General features: G+C 46.5%; 1 protein-coding gene and 1 pseudogene across 2 annotated transcripts; one reads left to right on the top strand and one right to left on the bottom strand.

The window, feature by feature from the left end:
- Nucleotides 1–936: 936 nt before the first annotated feature.
- LOC129149734 (small ubiquitin-related modifier 2-like) lies at nucleotides 937–2,675 on the bottom strand (annotated as a pseudogene).
- A 1,404-nt stretch (nucleotides 2,676–4,079) lies between these two features.
- LRRC23 (leucine rich repeat containing 23) lies at nucleotides 4,080–20,502 on the top strand. Of its 2 annotated transcripts, none has more exons than XM_054719332.1 (8): nucleotides 4,080–4,115; nucleotides 14,926–15,099; nucleotides 15,184–15,293; nucleotides 15,782–16,035; nucleotides 16,620–16,750; nucleotides 17,408–17,544; nucleotides 19,354–19,648; nucleotides 20,255–20,502. In XM_054719332.1, the coding sequence occupies exons 2-7, from the start codon at nucleotides 14,974–14,976 to the stop codon at nucleotides 19,613–19,615; spliced, it is 1,020 nt and encodes a 339-aa protein (XP_054575307.1). In that variant the 5' UTR covers nucleotides 4,080–4,115; nucleotides 14,926–14,973; the 3' UTR covers nucleotides 19,616–19,648; nucleotides 20,255–20,502. The 2 variants fall into 2 exon arrangements, with proteins under 2 accessions (XP_054575307.1, XP_008143088.1); XM_008144866.3 differs by lacking the exon at nucleotides 4,080–4,115 and adding an exon at nucleotides 14,317–14,416.
- The last annotated feature ends 90 nt before the right edge of the window (nucleotides 20,503–20,592 follow it).

Genomic DNA, 20,592 nt, shown 5'->3' with positions numbered 1-20,592 from the left:
GTGAGTGAAGCTATGCCACTAATTCGCTGTGTGATGTGCAAAACATCGATCTCTGTTTATGAGCACACTCATGAATTCTGTATTCTTATGTGCAGAATTGCTGGTTTATAAAAATTTACAATGTATAGATTTAGCCACATGTAATTTTTTCAGGTTTCTCTCCATAGAGCACTTTTATTCAGCAAGTAAGTCATTTAGGTATTTGGCAGTATGGAACACTTCAACATATCCTTGTAGATTTGAACTGGTCTTTTCTTCCTGTTCATCATATCTTTGTCTTTTGGGGATTTTATCAGTTCCTCAAGCTTTTTTTTTTTTTTTTCTCCTCCATTTTAAACAAGAAATTTATTTAAACAACAAGACTCTTGACTTGAAGGAAAAAATATCTAGGATTCTTTTTTTGTGTGTAAAGTAATTTATCCCTGTTTAAGGACAGATTACCCTACATGTAACAGCTACATACAAAACAGTTATAAAATTGTCCTTGATTTTACAATGATAAATGAAAAACATTAAAATTCTCCAATCAAACAAGGTATATAAGGATTTTTATGTTGTCGCCTTTGTTTTGTTTTGTTTTTGTTAAACAGTGAGAGCAAAAACTTACTGGAATATAAAGATAAGAACTGAGTGAGTGTGCCAGAATGGAGAAAGGTTCATGCCAGAACCAGTGTTTTCCCTCCACCCATCTCCATTTGATGTCAATCAAAACATACCATTGGCCATTTATTTTTTATTGTTTTAAATGCAAATGCTTGTGCACATACCTCAGTTACTTTTTTTTTCTTTAAAAAATATATATTTTATTGATTTTTTACAGAGAGGAAGGGAGAGGGATAGAGAGTTAGAAAATCAATGAGAGAGAAACATCAATCAGCTGCCTCCTGCACACCCCCTACTGGGGATGTGCCCACAACCAAGGTACATGCCCTTGACTGGAATCGAACCTGGGACCTTTCAGTCCTCAGGCTGACGCTCTATCCACTGAGCCAAACCGGTTAGGGGCACCTCAGTTACTTTGTGTACAATAAAGGAATGGGGAAGGAGAAAATGAAAGAATAGAGACAACTATATGTAGTAGTCAGATGTGTTGAAACCAAATTGCAGTTTTATAATTGAGAATGTCTTGTTGGTCTGGAGAACAGAGTTCTGGAGTAAAGTAGCAGGTTCCCTTTTAGTAGACACCTCTGGTCTGCTGCTAGAACACATCAGTTGTATTTTTATCCTCCATTTCCCACTGTGCAGGTGTTCTCTTTCTTTTTTCTTTTTTTAGAGAGAGTGGAAGGAGGGGGAGAGACAGAGAGAGAAACATTGATGTGAGAGACACATCGATTGGTTGCCCCCACATGTGGCCCTGGCACATCCCCAATCAGGGCCAGGGATCAAGCCTGCAATAGAGGTACGCGCCCTTGACCAGAACTGATCCGGAACCCTTCAGTCCCTGGGCCAACGCTCTATCCATTGAGCCATACCGGCTAGGGCAGGTGTGTCTGTTTCATTGAATCAAATCAAAATCTGATCTGCCTCATTGACAAACCCTGTCGTTCACAGTAGGTTTTCATTAGTTTACTAAGTGGTGTATGCCCCTTAATCTTAAACTGCACCACAGAACCATCCTGCCCCACCACCTTCAAAATCACATCATCATTGTTCTCAATCTTAACTCCTTCCTTGGGTTTTTCGTTGGTCACGGCCAGTGCTGGAGTCTCCTCAGCCACCACTGCACCAAAGAGGTATCAGGTCTGCACCAAAGGCCACACAAGCAGCACCAGAAGCAGCGATGGTGGAGAAGGGAGAGGGCGCGTGCGCGCTATGCCAGGTCCTCAAGGTTTTTATTAGTGTTTCTCTGTGGCTCTCAGTAAGCTCTTCAAGCCTGGCCAGTGGTGCTCAGTGGTTGAGCATCAACCTATGAACCAGGAGGTCATGGTTCAATTCCTGGTGAGGGCACATGCCCGGATTGCATGCAGGAGGCAGCCAATCAATGATTCTCTCTCAGCATTGATGTTTCTGTCTCTCTCTCATTCTCCCTTCCTCTCTGACATATATATATATATATATATATATATATATATATATATATATATTTTAAAGAAGAAGCTCTTCTATTTCTTCCACAAGCCACCACTATCCACTTGCTAGGCCACAATGAAACAGCGAGCTTCATTCCTTTGTTAATAAAATACCCTTAACATCCTAGACACATTCTCCCCAACATGCATGGACTGTTTTTGGCTTGATTGTTCCCTGTGTAATATGAAGGATGCAACTGGCAATACTGAAGAACTTCCAGCTCTTCCAGCTTATTACCATATTAAGGTGAGCAGTCATGGCTCTGAGGAGGAATCTCAGCCTCATGATGTGGCTTTGAAGCAGCAAATCAAGCTTAGATCAGCAGAGTGAGGGCCGGGGTGATGTTGTACGGAGGAAGACTTCGATGTCTTTATGAGCACACTCATAAAGTATGGGTACCTTGGCCTGGTACTGCTGTCTGCTGTCTGCTGTCTGCAGTCAGTGACACTAAAGCCAAGGCCTTTCTCTCTGAGGTCCCAGCCTACTTCTAAAACCCACTCAGGGAAAGTGCTGCAGTCCCTGGACTTTGCATTTGATTTCTACGGTACAAGCAAAAGTATTTTGTCTTCTTTTACGGTACTGGGGTCTGTATCCCTGTAGAACATGTTGGGCTTTATTAAATACAGAGCTACCCAGCCACCATGAGAGACGGAGGGAGGGGCGGTCATGAGGGCATTAGCTACCTTCAGACCAAGGCCCTGTATATCTCGTTTGGAAACAAAAAGCAGCTGGGCATTTTCCTCCTAGAAGATACCAGGTTCATTATATTCTGGAAGATAGCCCTTTGGCCAATAATTCTTTTCAATAGCTCTGGGTGGATTTTGCTGCCTGGTCCTCCACAGATACAGCCTCACCAACAGTTTGCACGTTTTTGAGGTTAAAGTGGTTTCTAAAACTCTTATGCCATCTGTGGCTGGTTGGGAAATCCTTCCACCCAAAGGCTGTCTCCTCTGGCAGGAGGTTTGAACCGTGACTTGAGACCAAGAGCTTTCTTCCTCCTCCCCACCCCCACTTTTTTTTTTTTTTTTTTTTTGCCACATACTGCCATTGTTACTAATAGATTTCTGGTTCATTTTTTCAGGGCATAAATTTAGTGCTCTTTCAGTCTTCATTAAAGAGTTATCAGGGGGCCCTGACTGGTTTGGCTCAGTGGATAGAGCATCGGCCTGCGGACTGAAGGGTCCCAGGTTTGATTCCGGTCAAGGGCATGTACCTTGGTTGTGGGCACATCCCCACTGGGAGGTGTGCAGGAGGCAGCTGATTGGTGTCTCTTTCTCATTGATGTTTCTGGCTCTCTATTCCTCTCCCTTCCTCTCTGTAAAAAACCAATAAAATATATTTTTAAAAAAAGTTATCAGGGGACCCTTTCTCCTTCTCCACGTGGGAGTCTGTACGTATTTTCAATAAATGTCCATCTTTACTATACAGAAGAAAAAAAACTCATCACATGAACTTTGCTGTCACCAGAATAGTTATAGGAGAACTTGATGACCTGGCTTCACAAGTTTGTTGAATTTTGATTGAATGTGTGGATTTCTTGAGGTCGTATTTATGTGCCACACGGAGATGGGCACACCACCCCTCCGTAAGTAAGCTGTTTTTTCCAGCATGGAAAGAGATTGCTGTAAATGTGGCTGGAATGCCTTCAGATGGTACTGTTATCCGGAGAAATGGCATCTTAAAACACTAGAATCTTGTTTTCAAAACAAAACACTAGAATCACAGTCAGCTTCACAAGATACACACACTGAAAGGCCCAGAACTGGCGCCGCGAGAACATAGTCTAGCCCACCGTCTCACCCTCCCGAGGAAGGCGGCGGGCGCCCTTCTACCCTATTGAATGAGTACTGTTAGTTCACATTAAATGTCTATGATGAAACCCCACACATCTCACTTAAACCTCACAACAAAGATGTCCCAATTTTTACAGATTCGTCAACCGAGACTTGGAAAGGTTAAGCGACAAGCCATTCTGCAAAACGCAAGGGCGGTAACTAGCTGGCGACTGCAGAAAATGTCAGCCGCGCCCGGAGCTGCGCAAGCCAGTTAGGTCACCGCGCGGGCGGGGCGCCGACTCCGGAGGGGCGGGCGGTCACGTGGGCTGGAGGGCGGTCACGTGGGCGGGCGGGCTGCGGCCCGAGAGGCTCGTGCGCCCCCTAGCGGCCGCGGCCGATGCTGGGGCCGCCTCTCAACCCGCTTCTCCCGCCGGCCGCCATGGAGCCGGGAGCCCCTACCCTAAGGCCCGGCCCTGGACGCCGCTTCCGCCCAGCCAACCTCCTTCCGGTGCCGGCGTTCGTGTCTGGAAGGTTCTGTCCCGGAACAAAGGCCCCAGGGCGGAAGCGAGGCCTCGGAGCCGGCGGCGGACGTGCAGCTGTAGCCCCGGGCTGCGGAGAGGAGTGGAAGGGACCAGTGCTTCCTTACACGTAAAGGGCTCCTTTCCTCCCTCCTTTTTCTTTGCTTCCCAGTCTCCCTCTGCCTTCAGCTCCGTCTAGGGACCCTCACGGGAGAGGATCTTGTTTCACCCTGGAGGAGGGAGGCTGCAAGGAGGGACACAGGTTAGGTTAGAACAGTGATGGGCAGCCTTTTGAGCTTGGTGTGTCAAACTTCACCAAAAAACTGAGCATAACTCGGGCAGTGTGTCACTTTGAGGAAAAAAACATTATTTCGCAAATGTTTCATCCTCAGGAGCAGCAATGTTTCATCCTCGGCATGCGGCCGCCTGAGCAGCCATTAGAAATGGCTACACGTGTCAGTGCTGACACGCGTGTCATAGGTTGGCCATCACTGGGTCAGAAACTGCAGTAGGAAGAGCACACCCACTGCAAACAACCAATGCCTCTGCCACGCCTACCTAAATCAGTCAGCCGGTCACCCGAAGTCTTTTTTTTTTTTTTAATATATTTTATTGATTTTTTACAGAGAGGAAGAGAGAGGGATAGAGAGTTAGAAACATCCATGAGAGAGAAACTACTGGGGATGTGCCCGCAACTAAGGTACATGCCCTTGACCGGAATCGAACCTGGGACCCTTGAGTCCGCAGGCCGACGCTCTATCCACTGAGCCAAACCAGTTTCGGCTCACCCGAAGTCTTACTTGCCAAGTCTAATACCCTTCTGTTTCTCCTTGCTAATTTTTAAATAAATATATATATATTTATATATAAATAAATATAAATATATATATATATATATATATATATATTGATTTCAGAGGGGAAGGGAGAGAGAGATAGAAACATCAATAATGAGAGAGAATCATTGACCAGCGGCCTTCTGCACGCCCCACATTGGGGCTTGAGCCTGCAACCACTTGAGCCCTGACTGGGAATCTAACCCTGACCTCCTGGTTCATAGGTAGGCATTCATCCACTGAGCCAGCCGGCTGGACTATCCTTGCTAAATTTTAAAATACTGCTTCAACTTTTTTTTTTTTTGGTTTTCCTTCCACCTAAAGGAAACCTTCCTTTAAGACATCTACTTCTTTCTAGTGAATCCTAACTGGGGATGTTTCCCTGGTTTGTCCTGTGTTCACTCCTCATCAGTGATTCTCAAAGTGGAGGGAGGAAATAAGCGTATTTCATCTGTAAGGGCAAATCCAAATTGAGGGGATGGTGCCTTTGATTACTTTTATAATCCTCACCCTCACCGAGAATATGTTTTTATTGATTTTAGAGAGAAAGGAAGGGAGAGAGAATGAGAAACATCGATCGCTTGCCTCCCATACTCCATCTGACCCGGATCAAACTGGAAACCTAGCCCTAGCCAGTTAGGCTCAGTGGCTAGAGCATCCGCCTGTGGACTGAAGTGTCCTGGGTTTGATTCTGGTCAAGGGCACATGCCCACGTTGCAGCTTGACCCCCAGTGCCGATCAATGATTCTCTCTCATCATTGATGTTTCTATCTCCCTCTTCCTCTCTGAAATCAATAAAAATCTATACTAATAAAAGGGTAATATGCTAATTAGGGCAGATATCTTCTGGATGTCCATCCCGACACTACCGGCAGTGGCAGCAGCAGCAGGGTGATGGGGGCGGTGCCTTCCCCTGATCAGCTGGGTTGCCTCTCACAGAGGGAGGCCAGACTGCAGCTTAGGCAAACACAAATCTGAAATCTAGGTATGAGCCCTGACCTGGAATGTTTTGGTTAATGGGACAACACTTCAAACAACTGAGTCACCCGGCCAGGATACCTTTGATTACTTTTAGAAAGTACATTTAATATTCATTCAGCAAATATTTATTGAGCACTTACTATGTGGCATGCACTGCCAGGCAGTAGAATGCAGTGTGAAACTCAGGTCTATTGGAGTTAGAAAAGCCAACATAGAAATCCATGATGACATCTAGAAGGGAATAAATTTGATTCACAAATTCATATACGTACTAGAAGCCCGTTGCATGAAGATTCGTGCAATAGGCCTTCCTTCCCCTGGCTGCCTGCACCGGTTTTCCTCCGGCACCCAGGACCCAGACCTTTGCTCCAGCCACAGTGGCGAAGCCAAGGCTCTTCAGTCTTCAGTCTTCACTCGGGCCGGAGCCTTTAGTCTTTGCTTCATGCCTGAGTATGCAAATTAACCTTCCATCTTTGTTGGGTTGATTTGCATACTCACTCCTGATTGGCTGGTGGGTGTCACAGAAGTACGATCAATTTGCATATTTCTCTTTTATTAGTTTAGATAAAGACAAATTGTGTTGACTGCTATCAAGGAAAAGTATGAAACTGTAAGAGGGGATTCTGTTTGGACTGATATCAGGAAAGGCCTGAGGAAGTCCCAATTAATCTGAGATCTGGAGGATGAGCAGGAGTTAGCTGAGTCACACACAGAAGAGTATAAGTGAAAGCCCTGAAAAGCGAGGGAGCTTGGTGGTAGGAGGAACTGAAAGGTGGGCTGTGTGGCCCTCGTGTGGCTCAAGTCCAATGGCAAAGGTCATCAAAGACCTTGCCGGGCTTTGCCTATAGGCCATGGTGATGAGTAGGTGTTTTATCCTAAGAGCAATAGGAAAGCCTGAGGGGGTTAACGTATAGGGTTCTCTTCACAATTGAAAAAGCTCACTATGGCTGCTCATGGAAGACAGTTGAATGAGAGAAAAAGTAGAATCGGGAAGACTACTTAGGAGGCTACTGTAGTACTTCCAGGGAGTGGTGACAGTAGTTTGGGCCAGAGAGGTATGTCAGAAGAAGGAGAGAAGTAGATAGATTCAAGATACATTTGGAGGTAGAACAGATCACACTTGGTGGAAGAGCCAATGGGAGCCAGTGGGGAAAGGTGTCACTTGAGGAAGAAAAAATGACAAAGATGACCCAGATTTCTGGTTTGAACATCTGAATGGTAATATAGGAAATGCTGGAAAAAAGCAGGTAGGGGAAAAGATACAGAATTGTTTTTAGATATGTTAAGTTTGAGATGTCTGTGAGTCTTAGAAGCAGAAAAGTAGGTTAGCTGAATAAGCCTTGGACTGAAATGTTTTATTGATTTCAGAGAGGAAGGGAGAGCAAGAGAGAGATAGAAACATCAATGATGAGATAGAGTCATTGATTGATCCCGCAACCCGAGCATGTACCCCGACCGAGAACTGAACAGCGACCTCCTGGTTCATAGGTTGATGCTCAAGCACTGAGCCTGGCCGGCTGGCCGGCTGGCAGTTCGGTTTCTTCTGAGGCCTCTGTCTTTCACTTGCAGATGGCTGCCGTCTTGTCCTCACAGTCCTTTTCTTCGTGCACGTACACTGTGCCCAGATTTCCCCTTCTTATACTGATACCAATCAGATTGGATTTGAGCCCACTTGATCAGCCTAATTTAACTTAATCATCTATTTAAAGGCCCACTCTCCAAAAACAGTCATTCTGAGGTATTCCAGGTGGGGGTTAGAGCTTCAACATATGGATTTGGGGAGGACACAATTTAGTCCAGAATAATTTTACTATTATCTAAGCTCTTTAAGTTATTTACCTCTATTTTATCTGTATGGTCATGTATGGAAATACCATATTATGAATTGCTACCTTGAAATCAGCCATGCTAGTAATATTTACACCAGAGAAATATGCAAATATTAAAAATTAGGGCTTTTGTTCTCCCTGGAGAGAGCCTGTTGTTAAAAATTTACTAGCACATCACAGCTATTGATGTTATTTAGTCTTCAGAGTATAATTGAATGTGAAATATGGGAAACGTGTACACACACACCTTTTGTTGAAGTGCTGCAAACTATGGCTGGTAGAGATGCAAAGAAAGTAACAGGTGTTATCAAGATGTTTTCCATTGAGACACAGAAATGCTAACCAAATGGCATTAAAACATTTATTATTTCACATAAAAATAAATCGCAGGGTAACTGAGGCTTCTGAAAAAGAAGGTTCCTTGCTCCTATGATAAAGCAGCAAAAAGGAACTCTTCCCTGTTTGAATGTGACTGCTTTCAATTGGGTCCCTCATTGCTACCTGCAGCCATCACAGGACGTGAGAAGACTCAGCCATTGGAGAAGAAAGTACTGTGGTTTGCAGTTCTGGAAGGCATGGTGGGGCAAAATGATCAGTCCTGTTGAGGCTCCGCTCTAGCCCTCCATATCCAGTGGTATATTGGACACCTCCATATGGATGTTCCATTACCATCGCAATCTCAGTAAATTCCAAAGACAGGGATCATCTTCTGCAGCTCTAAGTTCAAACCTCTCCCCTCCTTTCACGGCCAAAACTATTTTATCAGGAACCCTAGATTCAGCCAAACCTTGGATATACACTGAGTGGCCAGATTATTATGATCTCTGAACTCATAATAATCTGGCCACTCAGTGTATATCCTATATAATAAAAGGCTAATATGCAAATTGTCCCCTCAACAAGGAGTTCGACCAGCAGGCAGGCTGGCCAACTGCCCATGTCCCCTCCCCCTGGCCAGGCTGGCCGGACTCCACCCATGCACAAATTCATGCACTGGGCCTATACTATATATACATATATATTCACACTGAGTGGCCAGATTATTATGCGTTCAGAGATCATAATAATCTGGCCACTCAGTGTATATAGACTAGAGGCCTGGTGCACAAAATGCATGCATGGGTAGGATCCCTAGGCCTGGCTGGTGATCAGGGAGGATCAGGGCCTCCTGCTGCCAGCTGGGGCCTGCCTTTGTTACATGCTGCCCCCTGATGGTCAGTGCACTTCATAGCGAGTGATCAAACTCCCAGTCTCCCAGTTGAACTCCCTAGGGGACACTTTGCATATTAGCCTTTTATAATATATAGAGATATACAGAAAAAATCAATAGCTAAGACAGTGTGGTACTAAAGCAGAAATAGCCAGACATATATAGATCAATGGAAAATAATAGTTCAGAAATTGTATATATAATGATAGATAATGATAAAGATGGCATTTCAAATCAATAGGGAAGGATGGGATTGATCAATGAATGGTGTTGGGAAAATTGACTCCCTTTTTCGGAAAGTATTAGATCCCTACCTCACACTATACACAAAAATTATTTCAGATTAATTTAAAACTAAAAACCATGCAATGAAATATTGTTTAGCAATGAAAAGAGATGAAATACTGATATGGACTACAACCTGGATGAACCTTGAAAACATGCCAAGTGAAAGAAGCCAGTCATAAAGGACCATGTGTTGTATGATTTCATTTACATAAAGTGTAAAAAACAGTCAAATCTATAGAGACAGAAAGGGGATTAGTGGTTGCCAGGTCAGGAGTGGAAGGAAGGATTGGAACGTGATGGCTAAGGTGTAGAGGGCTTCTTTTTGGGGTAATGAAAATGTTCTAAATTTAATTGTGGTGATGGTTGCACAACACTGAACATACTGAAAGCCATTGACTTGTCCATTTTAAATGGATGGATTTTATGGTATGTTAGTTATATATTAATAAAGCTTTTAAAAACAATTCTGTGAGGGAGAAAAAAGAGAAGAATGAATATCAGATAGGCAAGAGGCAGTTTTTGCCACAGTTAATATCCAAATAAAAAAGAGTAACAAATCGATTTAAAAAATAGCCGAAGCCGGTTTGGCTCAGTGCATAGAGCGTCGGTCTGTGGACTGAAGGGTCCCAGGTTCAATTCCGGTCAAGGGCATGTACATTGGTTGCGGGCACATCCCCGGTGGGGGGTGTGCAGGAGGCAGCTGGTCGATGTTTCTCTCTCATCGATGTTTCTGGCCCTCTATCCTTCTCCCTTCCTCTCTGTGGAAAATCAATAAAATATATTTTTTAAAAAAATTAATGACATAGCAGGAACATGAAAAAGGATATGAAAAGACAATTTGTAAAATAAATATAAACAAATACAAATACATGTACATTAAAAAAGAAACAACCTCAGCAATAATAAAAAATGCAAACTTGCCCTAGACAGTTTGGTTCAGTGGATAGAGCCTCGGCCTGCGGACTGAAGGGTCCCAGGTTCCATTCCGGTCAAGGGCACATGCTCAGGTTGTGGGCTCAATCCCTAGTAGGGGGCGTGCAGGAGGCAGCCAATCAGTGATTCTCTCTCACATTGATGTTTCAATCTCCCTCTCCCTCTCCCTTCCTCTCTAAAATCAATAAAAATATATTTTTAAAATGCAAACTTGCCTGGCTAGTATATCTCAGTGGTTAGAGTGTTGGCCTTCAAACTGAAGGGTGGCAGGTTCAATTGTGGTCAAGGGCATGTACCTCGGTTGCAGGCTCAATCCCCAGTGGGGGTTGTGCAGGAGGCAGCTGATCACTGATGCTCTCTCATCATTGATGTTTCTATCTCTCTCTCCCTCTCCCTCTCTGAAATCAATAAAAATATATATTAAAAAATAAATAAAATAGTGACATATCTATTTTCAACCTATTATGATTGGCAAAGTTAAGTACATACCCTCTGAACCAGAAATTGTACCCTCTAAGACTGTATCCCACGGAGCCATGTTACTCAGAGTGTGTTCTGTGGATAAGCAGCACTGGCATCACTTGCAGGGTCAGATACTCAGGCAATTCCAATGCACATCACGATTTAAAAAGTACTGTTACAGAGTACTTATGCAGAAGAGTAAGGATATATCTATGAGGATTTTTTATTACAGCATTGTTTATAATATAATTTTTAGAGTTAATATCCATCAATAGGGAATAGTATAATAATTACCGTATATCTATAGAATGGAAGACTAGGCAACTATAAAAAAGAAAGAGGTTGCCCTAGCCAGTTTGGCTTGGTGGATAGAGTGTCGGCCTCCCAGGTTCGATTCCAGTCAAGGGCACATGCCTAGCTTGCAGGCTCGATCCCCAGTGGGGGGTGTGCAGAAGGCAGCCGATCAATGATTCTCTCTTATCATTGATGTTTCTATCTCTCTCTCCCTCTTCCTTCCTCTCTGAAATAAGTAATATATATATATATATATATATATATATATATATATATATGCCTAAGCAACTGTTCGACTGTTTGACCAGTAACTATGTCACGCACTGACCACCAGGGGGAAGACATTCAATGCACAAGCATGGAAACATGGAACAGACTGATGAATCTCAGAGGAAAGGGGGGAGAGAGGAGGGTGGGAGGAGATTAACCAAAGATCTTATATGCATACTAGAGGCCCAGTGCACTGGTGGGGTCCCTTAGCCTCGCCTGAAACCAGCCAGGTGCACGGATTCATGGACCAGTGGGGCCCCTCGGCCTGGCCTGCAGGGATCGGGTCGAAACTGGCAGTCCGATATCCTCCAAGGGGTCCTGGATCGTGAGAGGGTGCAGGTCAGGCCAGGGGACCCCACCAGTGCACGAATCCGTGCACCAGGCCTCTAGTGTGTGTGTGTGTGTGTTTATATATATATAAGAGGTAGATATACACTGGGTGGCCAGATTATTATGATCTCTGAATGCATAATAAATAATAATCTGGCCACTCAGTATATATATATATTAGAGGCCCGGTGCATGAATTCGTGCATAGGTGGGGGGTCCGGCCAGCCTGGCCAGGGGGAGGGGATATGGGCGGTTGGCTGGCCTGCCTGCTGCTCGAACTTGTTGAGGGGACAATTTGCATATTAGCCTTGTATTATATAGGATATACACTGAGTGGCCAGATTATTATGCGTTCAGAGATCATAATAATCTGGCCACTCAGTGTATGTTTAGTGACATGAAAGATGTCCAACACATATTAAATGACAATAACCCAGTTGATGAATGGTATGTTTGATTGATGCAACTTTTGTTCTTAAAAAATCTTTATTAATACATTAACTTTATTTAAAATTGAGAGTGGTGCTGAGAGAGATCATGGACTTTCATATTCCTCTTATGCACTTCTCTATTTTTATTTTTATTAAATTATTACTTTTATAGTCCAATGAGATTCTATTTAAACCAGCTACTGGGGAAGTTTCTCATCAAGGAGGATGGCCTGTCTAGCTCTCATTACACAGTGCAGATTCAGTCTTTGCCAATGAAACACAAAATAACACCCCTAATGGTTCCTCACAGTTTTCAGGATAAAGTCTTCATTCCTTAGTGTGCTCGGCTCTGTTTGCTGCTCCTACCTCACCCCTTAAGTGCACCTACTGTTCCAGCCAGCAGAACTACCTGCTCTCCTTGCCCAGCCTTTGAGCTCTTTCTCTTCCAGGCCTTACCAAGGTGCTTCCTCTGTCTGGACTCTCTGCACTGGATATAGGATATTATGAATACACATGTACTATAAAATGACCCCCTGGCACTTAGTAAAAGCTCTGTATGTGTAGGGTATCATTATTGTGACATCTGTTTCATTATATTGAAATAGTACTTGTTTACTTAACCTTGTCACTGGACTGGAAGGCCCCTAAGACAGGGACCCTGTTTTACTGACCTTAAGTTCCCAGTAGGCACATCCTGGTGCAGAGTGCTTAACAAACGTATGTTAAAACAGATTTGTCTGTTAACTATATTACCCAAGCTGGACAGGACAGGAGATAATATTTCTTGATTTCCAGCCCAGCACATTTTTCATCAGACGACTTTACTATCTGTAATGCATGATTTCACAATTAATCACATAATAGCTTACTTTGTTTTATTTATATTGGACTAGCAGCTCTGTGCACAAATCCGTGCACCAGTAGGTCCCTGTAGCTCTCTTAGCTCTCTGCCTGCTACCCCGCCCTCCTGTAGCTCCCCCCAGCCCCTCCTCTCTCCCCCACCTCTTAGCTTGCTGCCCTGTCCCCTCCTGTAGCTCTCCACTGACTGCTTGTAGTTCGCTGCCCCACCCTCCAGCAGATCCTTTATCGGGTCATTCCGAGGTTGGTCAACACACCTCACGGCCTAATGAATAATTAGCATATCCCTCTCTTATTATACAGGATTGCACAAGATTGGTACCCTCCCCCCCTTTTCCCAGGCAGGAATTGTGTCATAAATATTAACCTCCCTGGGTCTTCTTTCAAATATCTCTCTCACAGGCCTGGTGTGGAGATTAAATATCACTTGTTAAGGCACCTCACACGATGTCTGGCACCAAATGTTAGTTGCAATTCAACCTCTTTTCATCTCCTTCAACAAGTCACACAGGCCTGAATGCCTGGGTTTGGCTGTATCAGTTCTCACTGATTATTTAATATAACAACGTTGTGTGAGGAGTATTTTAGTGGGCACATGTTGGATTTTCTCCCCAAAAGGTTTGCGTCAAACTAGTCCAGGATATGAGGAGTAAAATGCTCCCAAACTGGGTTTAGCAATCTGTACAGCACTTTAGGGTAGATTAGACTCATACTCAGTCCCCGACAGAGTTGGTATAATTAAGCCGATTTTACAGAGAAAGTGGAGTCTTAGGTAAGTTGCTAGTAAACTGCAGATCTGTTACGACTCCAACTCAGGTCTCTAGGATACTTTGGGCCTGGGCTTCTTCCACTCCGAAGGTCGGCCTAAAAATAACGAATAGACGGGACCTATGGGGGTGGGGTTAGGTGGGGGTGGGGGAACGAGACCACTTACCTTGGTATTTTTGTCCCTCTTTACCCGCCTTTTGTGTTTCTTTTGAATTCACAATCCTTTGCATTGCGGATGTCCGGTCCCTTTAAGGTCTCAGGTGATGTAATGGACAGCCCCGCCCCTCCCCCTACCTCTGCACAGTTCTTAGCCCCGCCCACTGCTCTCCTCCCCCGACCAATTAACGCCCCTCATCCGGGGTTCCTGGGTTTAAGAAAGTGGGTTTGTAACTTGTCAACTGACCCAGTTCAGTTAGTGGCGGCTCCTCTCTCAACGGTTGTCAACTGCGGACGTCCAGTGCCCCGCCCCTCCGTTGCCATAACAACAATACACAACGCCTCCGTCCCTTTTCCATCTTCCGAAACAATCCTTCACTGGGGCCAAGGCCTCTCCAGCATTGCTTGTAATTGAGCGGAACCAGAGTCCGCTCCCTTCTGTGAAGGAGGATTGGGTGGGAGGATTGGAGACTGTCAGGCTGGGGTCCCCAGGGGACAGGGAATGGGGCTAAGCAGGTGGGAGAGTTAGAAGACAGGAGTGGAGCAGGGCTTAGGGTTGAAAGGGAAGGGGAAGGTCGGTAAGGAAGATTGGAAGAGGACGTGCCTTAATTTAAAATGGAGATGGGAAGAACTGGGGGGAGGGGAGTCCAGGAAGCAGGGATACAGATGCTGGAGGAGAGTTGGAGCCATTGGAAAGGGCAGAAAGGTCTCAGGGGTCAGGAAAGGCAGCCTGGAAAAGAGGGGGTCCTTGATGGGAAATGTGAAGTGGGGGTTGGGAGTCAAAATGAGATGCTCATAGGGATGAGGAAAGAAGCATATTTGGGAAGAGATCAAAGGTGATGGGAGGGGCAATACCCCATCAATGGAGGTGAGAGAGCTGAGGGTTGGCAGGGGCTGAGGAGACCTTCTTTCTCAGGAAGAGGACCCAGCTTGATCGGACGCCAGCCTTCAGCAGGGAAGAAAGATGTCAGATGAAGACGATCTGGAAGATTTTGAGCCAGACCAGGATGATCTGGAAAGGGAGGAAGATGAGAAGGAGACAGAAGAGTGGGAAGATGACAGGAAAGAGGAGGAAGACTTATCAGAGGAAGTGAGAGCATGGAAATGGAGAGGCCGTAGGGCTAAGGACAGGGTTGGGCTGGAAAGGGATGCCTGACTGCACTTCCTCCTGCAGTGGCTGCCGACCCCCCTCACCGAGGACATGATGAAGGAAGGGCTTTCTTTGCTCTGTAAGACCGGCAATGGATTGGCCCATGCTTACGTCAAGCTGGAGGTTAAAGAGAGGTGCATTTTGGGGTAGGGAGGTGGAGGGAAGGGGGGGGGGGGGGGTAGGTGAGAAATGAGGTTGTCGGGCCCAGTCTCCTTTCTCACCCTCATTCCTGGGAGTTTCAGCTGAGAGTTTGGATCTCTCTGAGAGTCCGGATCTCTCTCATCCTGGACCAGTGGGAGGGAAGGGTCAACTTGACTTTTCAGGAGCCCAGGACTCCCTGCATCAGGGCTGCCTGAGGACTGGAGGCTGTGAGAGGGAATGTGGGATTCCTGCTGGACTTCCTCACTTGTCCTTCTGAGTGTAAGGTCTCAGCTCCTCAAAGACACAAGGTCCTTGCCCACTATGAAGAATCCATCTACCTTCTCTTCTCCCCCTCACTCCTACTATCTGTCACCCATTCTTCTCCCCATGGTAAGCCATCTCCATATTGCCTTCTGCTTTAGCATCTCTGCCAGTCCTTGCTGGATTCGCACCCTTAACCATGGCCTCTTCCATCTCCTAGAGAACTGACAGACATCCACTTGCTGCGTTCCTACATCCACCTGCGTTATGTGGATATTTCTGAGAACCATCTGACAGACGTGTCCGCACTCAATCACCTCACCCACTTGCTCTGGCTCAAGGCTGACGGCAACCGGCTACGGAGTGCCCAGTTGAATGAACTGCCTTACCTGCAGATTGCCAGTTTTGCCTATAACCAGATCACTGACACTGAGGGCATCTCTCATCCTCGTCTGAGCATCCTGAATCTCAAAGGTGGGTCCGTGGGATGGGCTACACAGATTCCTTCCTTCCTAGCCTGGGGCCAACAGAAGTGAGTAGTGTGGTCCTTGGCTGTGCCACACAGCAAATTGTATTCATTCATTCAGGCACATTCTGACTCATTATGGCAGTTCTATGTAGTGGAGGTATTCTCATGCAGCTTACCATCTAGATGGGGAGACAGACAATGAACACAAAAAGACACAATAAGTAAATTCATTCAGTAAGTTAAAGGAGATATGTGCTATGGGAAAAAATAGATTAGGGTAAAAGGAATGGGGGCACAAGTGGCAATTTCTAACAGGTTGGTTAGGACAAGCATCATTGAAAAGCTAACATTTGAGCAAAGAGTTGGGGAAGGAGAGAGAGTTAGTTAGTCATTGCTGGGTGGACAAGTCCTTCAGGCCCTGGACCACCGGACACTGGCCCAGGGCCCCTGAGGTGTTAAGTGTGGACTTGTCTCTCCTCATATCCAACTGGCATTGGAGAGAAAGATGCAGAGGCTCCCAAAACTCAGGCTCTGCCGCTGAACATTTCGGAGTGGTCCTTTGCGCTCTTGACACCCTCCTGCTCCTCAGGGAACCACATCCGCTTGGTGACAGGTCTGGACCCCGAAAAGCTGATCAGCCTGCACACACTGGAGCTTCGAGGGAACCAACTGGAGAGCACAATGGGAATCAACCTTCCTATGCTGAAGAACCTCTTCCTGGTAGCTCCCTGGGTCAGAGGGTGGTTGGTGCAGGGAAGACGGCACTGTGGTGGGGGCCAGGATTCCTGGCTTCTAGGAGGCTCAGCTACTAACTTTGTCATCATGATAATAATTGGCATCATTTACTGAGCCCTTACTGGATGCCAGATGCTGTGGCGATGCAAAGTTAAAACAAACAAGGTGCTAACCACTTGGCATCGCTGCTAATACATAATGTGTGGGTAATACAGAAACAGTTTGCTTTGACAGAGGTAGCAGCATAATGTGCCATAACTGAGGTTCAGACATCAGGCTAAGGAGGCCACTTCAACGTCTAGTCATTTAGACTCTTGAGCTTCCTCATTGCAGGATGGGGCTGAAGTAATTTCTCCTCAGAAGAGCAGTGGGGCTCTGGGACTCGGGGGTGGGTGAAAGCATTGCCTCCTTAATCAGAGGTGGCTTTGGTGGGATGACCAGTCAGTAGGAAGTTACTGCTGACCTTTGTCTGGACGGGCAGCTTCTCCCGGATTTCTTTACTCTCATTACCCATCTCTACTCCCCTCCTGACCCCTCCATAGCTACCTCTTAGATGTCCTCTTCTGCTGCATCTCTTTCTGACCTCTTCCTTCCCTATTCCTCTCCCCTCTCCCAATATATCTACTGTATCCTGGAATCTAGGCCCAGAATATGTTGAAGAAGGTGGAAGGCTTGGAGAACCTAAAGAACCTCACTACCTTGCATCTTAGAGACAACCAGGTTGACACTCTGGATGGCTTCTCCGAGGAAATGAAATCACTGCAGTACCTCAACCTGAGGTATGCACCCCCTCCAGGCCCCACCTTGCTCCTACCCCTTATCTGGAGCAGCTTTTGACCATGTTCTTCCCGGTCCCAATCCCCCAATCCTAGCCCATTCTCAGATTCTCACCTCATCCTCCATCCTGATCCTCATCCCTCCTTTCCTTATTTTTTTCTGCATTATAACAATCTTAATTATAACACTGAGGTTTTTATAGCCTGAGACCCCCAAATCCTTATGCATTCAACCCACAGTTATTGAGAACGTGCTGTCTGCCAGCTCTTGTGTTGTGTTTCAGGAACATTTAAAGGCACCAGAGATGGTCCCTGTTCTCAAGGGACTCGGTCTGGCTCCAACTCTGTGTTTTGTTTCTATCCCATATAAGTTTCTACTCTGCTTCTCCATCTTCTGGACCCCAATTCCCCTTCCCATTTCCTGCCTCTCTTATCCTGAGCCCCACCTGTAAGGCTCCTTTACTTATATAAAACTACAGATGTGCTCAGATGTGAGCTGAGAATATTTGAAAGGAAATCTCTAGATAGAAAAGCACTCAGGATCAGAGATTTTCTCTCAGCAATTCTTGCCTGATGGAGGATTTTATGTGTGTTTCATTAAGCAAAGACGTAAGAAAACTGCCTCCTTAGTCAACAAGGCCTCTTTAGTCAATACTGGCAATAGAGCTGGGCAGTGTGGCTCAGTGGTTGAGCATCAACCTATGAACCAGGAAGTCACTGTTTGATTCCCTGGTTCCCGGGTTGATTCCTGTTCCCCAGTATGGGGCATGCAGGAGGCAGCCAATCAATGATTCTCTCTCATCATTTATGTTTCTATCTCTCTCTCCATTCCTCTCTGAAATCAATAGAAAATATATATATTAAAAAAAAAAGGACACACACACAAAAAGACTGGCAATGGAAACAGAATCTCCAAGTAGGAGAGGTGGTTGCACCTTGAACCCCAACTCCAACCTTAATTCATGGAGCAATCTCTTGCTAATTAGCTCTGTCACATTGGTCTGGAAGGTGGGGGGGCTGCTGTTTTCCTGTTAATAGCCTAGGCAGGGATAGTGGATCCTTTTCAGTGGCTGTTCACTGGGGAGTTTGGAAGTAAGAGCAGTGGAGCTGCATTGTCTCAATGACTAGGAGGTGCCTCTGGGGCCAATGATGCTAAACCTCCTGCAATGCACAGGGCAGTCCAGCGCCAAGTGCATGCAGCGCTCCCAGGGAGAAATACGGCGTGAGGTTCAGCACCTCCATGGAGATAAAGTGGAAACATTTAAACCTGATTTCACAAAGGCTTGAGGCAAACACATGAAAATAACTGTACGAGGAGACATATTAGGAGATGAAGCTTGTTCTTCAGGCTGCGAGGCCCCAGCCCATCCTTACCTCTAGGCTCCTTCCAGTGGGGAGCGCGACACAGCACTCATACCTTGAGCTTCAATCCCAACTCCCTTTTCACTGCCCCGAGTCCTTCTAACCTCTGATTAGGTGTAATTGACACAGAAGTCTGTCCCTGCAAGGGAGATTCCCCCCTCCTCCCCAACTACAAGACTGGGTTGTGACCCAGCTTTGCTGCTCCAGAAGGATAAATAGGACACATTACGGAATAAAATATGGCACTTAGGGATTCCTTGAAGGACAGAAGCAGGACAGGAGTAGGGCTGGACAAGCAACTCTGCAGCAAATCTGGCAATGCTTGGCAGGCCAACCCATAGTGTTTCTAGGGAAGCTGGAGCCCATGGGAGAGTCCCCCAGAAGCTCCATTCCTGGCAGCTAGCCTCCAAAATCATCATTCCCATGAAACCCTCCTGATTGCACCCGCAGGGGCAACATGATCTCCAACCTGCAGGAGCTCACCAAGCTTCGGAACCTGCCCAAGCTTCGAGCCTTGGTGCTGCTGGACAACCCGTGTACAGACGAGAATGACTACCGCCAGGAGGCCCTGGTGCATATGCCACAACTGGAGCGTCTGGACAAGGAATTCTTTGAGGAGGAGGATCGGGCTGAGGCCAATGAGATTCGTCAGAGGATGAAGGAGGAGCAGGAGCAGGATGCTGAGGCTGATATAGGACCGGACCAGCCATAGATGTAGCAGCAGTTCTTCTCGCCTTCGCGGATAGTAAGGAAGCCAGCAGGGAGGCAGGAAGAGGAGGCCAGGGGCCTGGCACTTAGGGGGAGAGCGAAGCTGCTTGGGAGGAGGTGGGTGAGGAAGGGATGAATCAAAGACAACCCTTGGAGAGATGAGGGTTCTGGGTCAGGGGGTGTCTCAGGGTGAGGAGGAAAGACCAGCAGGACCTAGGAGGAGCTGAGGAAAGGCCTAGGAGATACATCAGGAAGCCAGAAGAATACGTGAAAAGAATTGGGGTGACAGGTATAGCTGTCGGTGTGGGGTGGCAGCCATACCTGAGCTAGAGTGAGGATCAGCTGTTGAAGGCCAGGTCTGCAGCAAAGTGGTGGTGGTGGTGGGGCGGGGGAGGTGGTTGGTGGTGTATGAGGAATGCAGCTGGGCCTAGGAGAGAAGGCAGGAGAGAAAGAGCCTGCACTAAAAATCTGAAACTAAAAATAACAGGACACGGGGTAGGGGGAAGAAAGGAGGGCAGGGTGAGGCAGAGGCGCTGAGCAGATGAGCCCAGGGAAGTGAAGCAGCTGGGCATTTCAGATGGGGCAGGGGCAGCAGTGGGAATGCAGCAGGGCCCAGACGGTTTACTTCTGTCCCTTCCTCCAGGGGATCAAAGACGCTGGCCCCAAGACCTGAGAGGCCTCCATTGCCCGGGTCTGCCACAGGCAGGCCCTCATCCGGAGACAGAGGCTGACCTCTCAGCCCTGACCTGGGGGTTCATCACACCTGCCGCCCAGGCTCTGTGTGGGCACCTGGGCCGAGGGGTGGGTGGGCTCGAGCTCAGCCTGGAGCCTGGAAGTGGGCATCCTTCAGGCCGATCCGGTTGCCTGCGGAACAGCTCGGTTTTCGAATAAAGAGATATTTTGATACTTTTGTGACTTGACCGGGTATGGGAGAGTCTATCGCGGGCTTTCCTGGCTGTGGCGGGCCTCAGGAATCAGATT

This window comes from Eptesicus fuscus, chromosome 7, assembly GCF_027574615.1.
Source record: "Eptesicus fuscus isolate TK198812 chromosome 7, DD_ASM_mEF_20220401, whole genome shotgun sequence".
Lineage (NCBI taxonomy): Eukaryota > Metazoa > Chordata > Mammalia > Chiroptera > Vespertilionidae > Eptesicus > Eptesicus fuscus.
This window is presented reverse-complemented; position numbering and strand designations above follow the sequence as displayed.

Excerpts from the sequence above, each read along its gene's own strand:
- LRRC23 (XM_054719332.1), top strand. The coding sequence starts at position 14,974 with ATGTCAGATGAAGACGATCTGGAAGATTTTGAGCCAGACCAGGATGAT. Across the intron at positions 15,294-15,781 it reads AAGCTGGAGGTTAAAGAGAG|AGAACTGACAGACATCCACT; the intron begins GTGCATTTTGGG and ends TCCATCTCCTAG. Across the intron at positions 17,545-19,353 it reads CTGCAGTACCTCAACCTGAG|GGGCAACATGATCTCCAACC; the intron begins GTATGCACCCCC and ends TTGCACCCGCAG.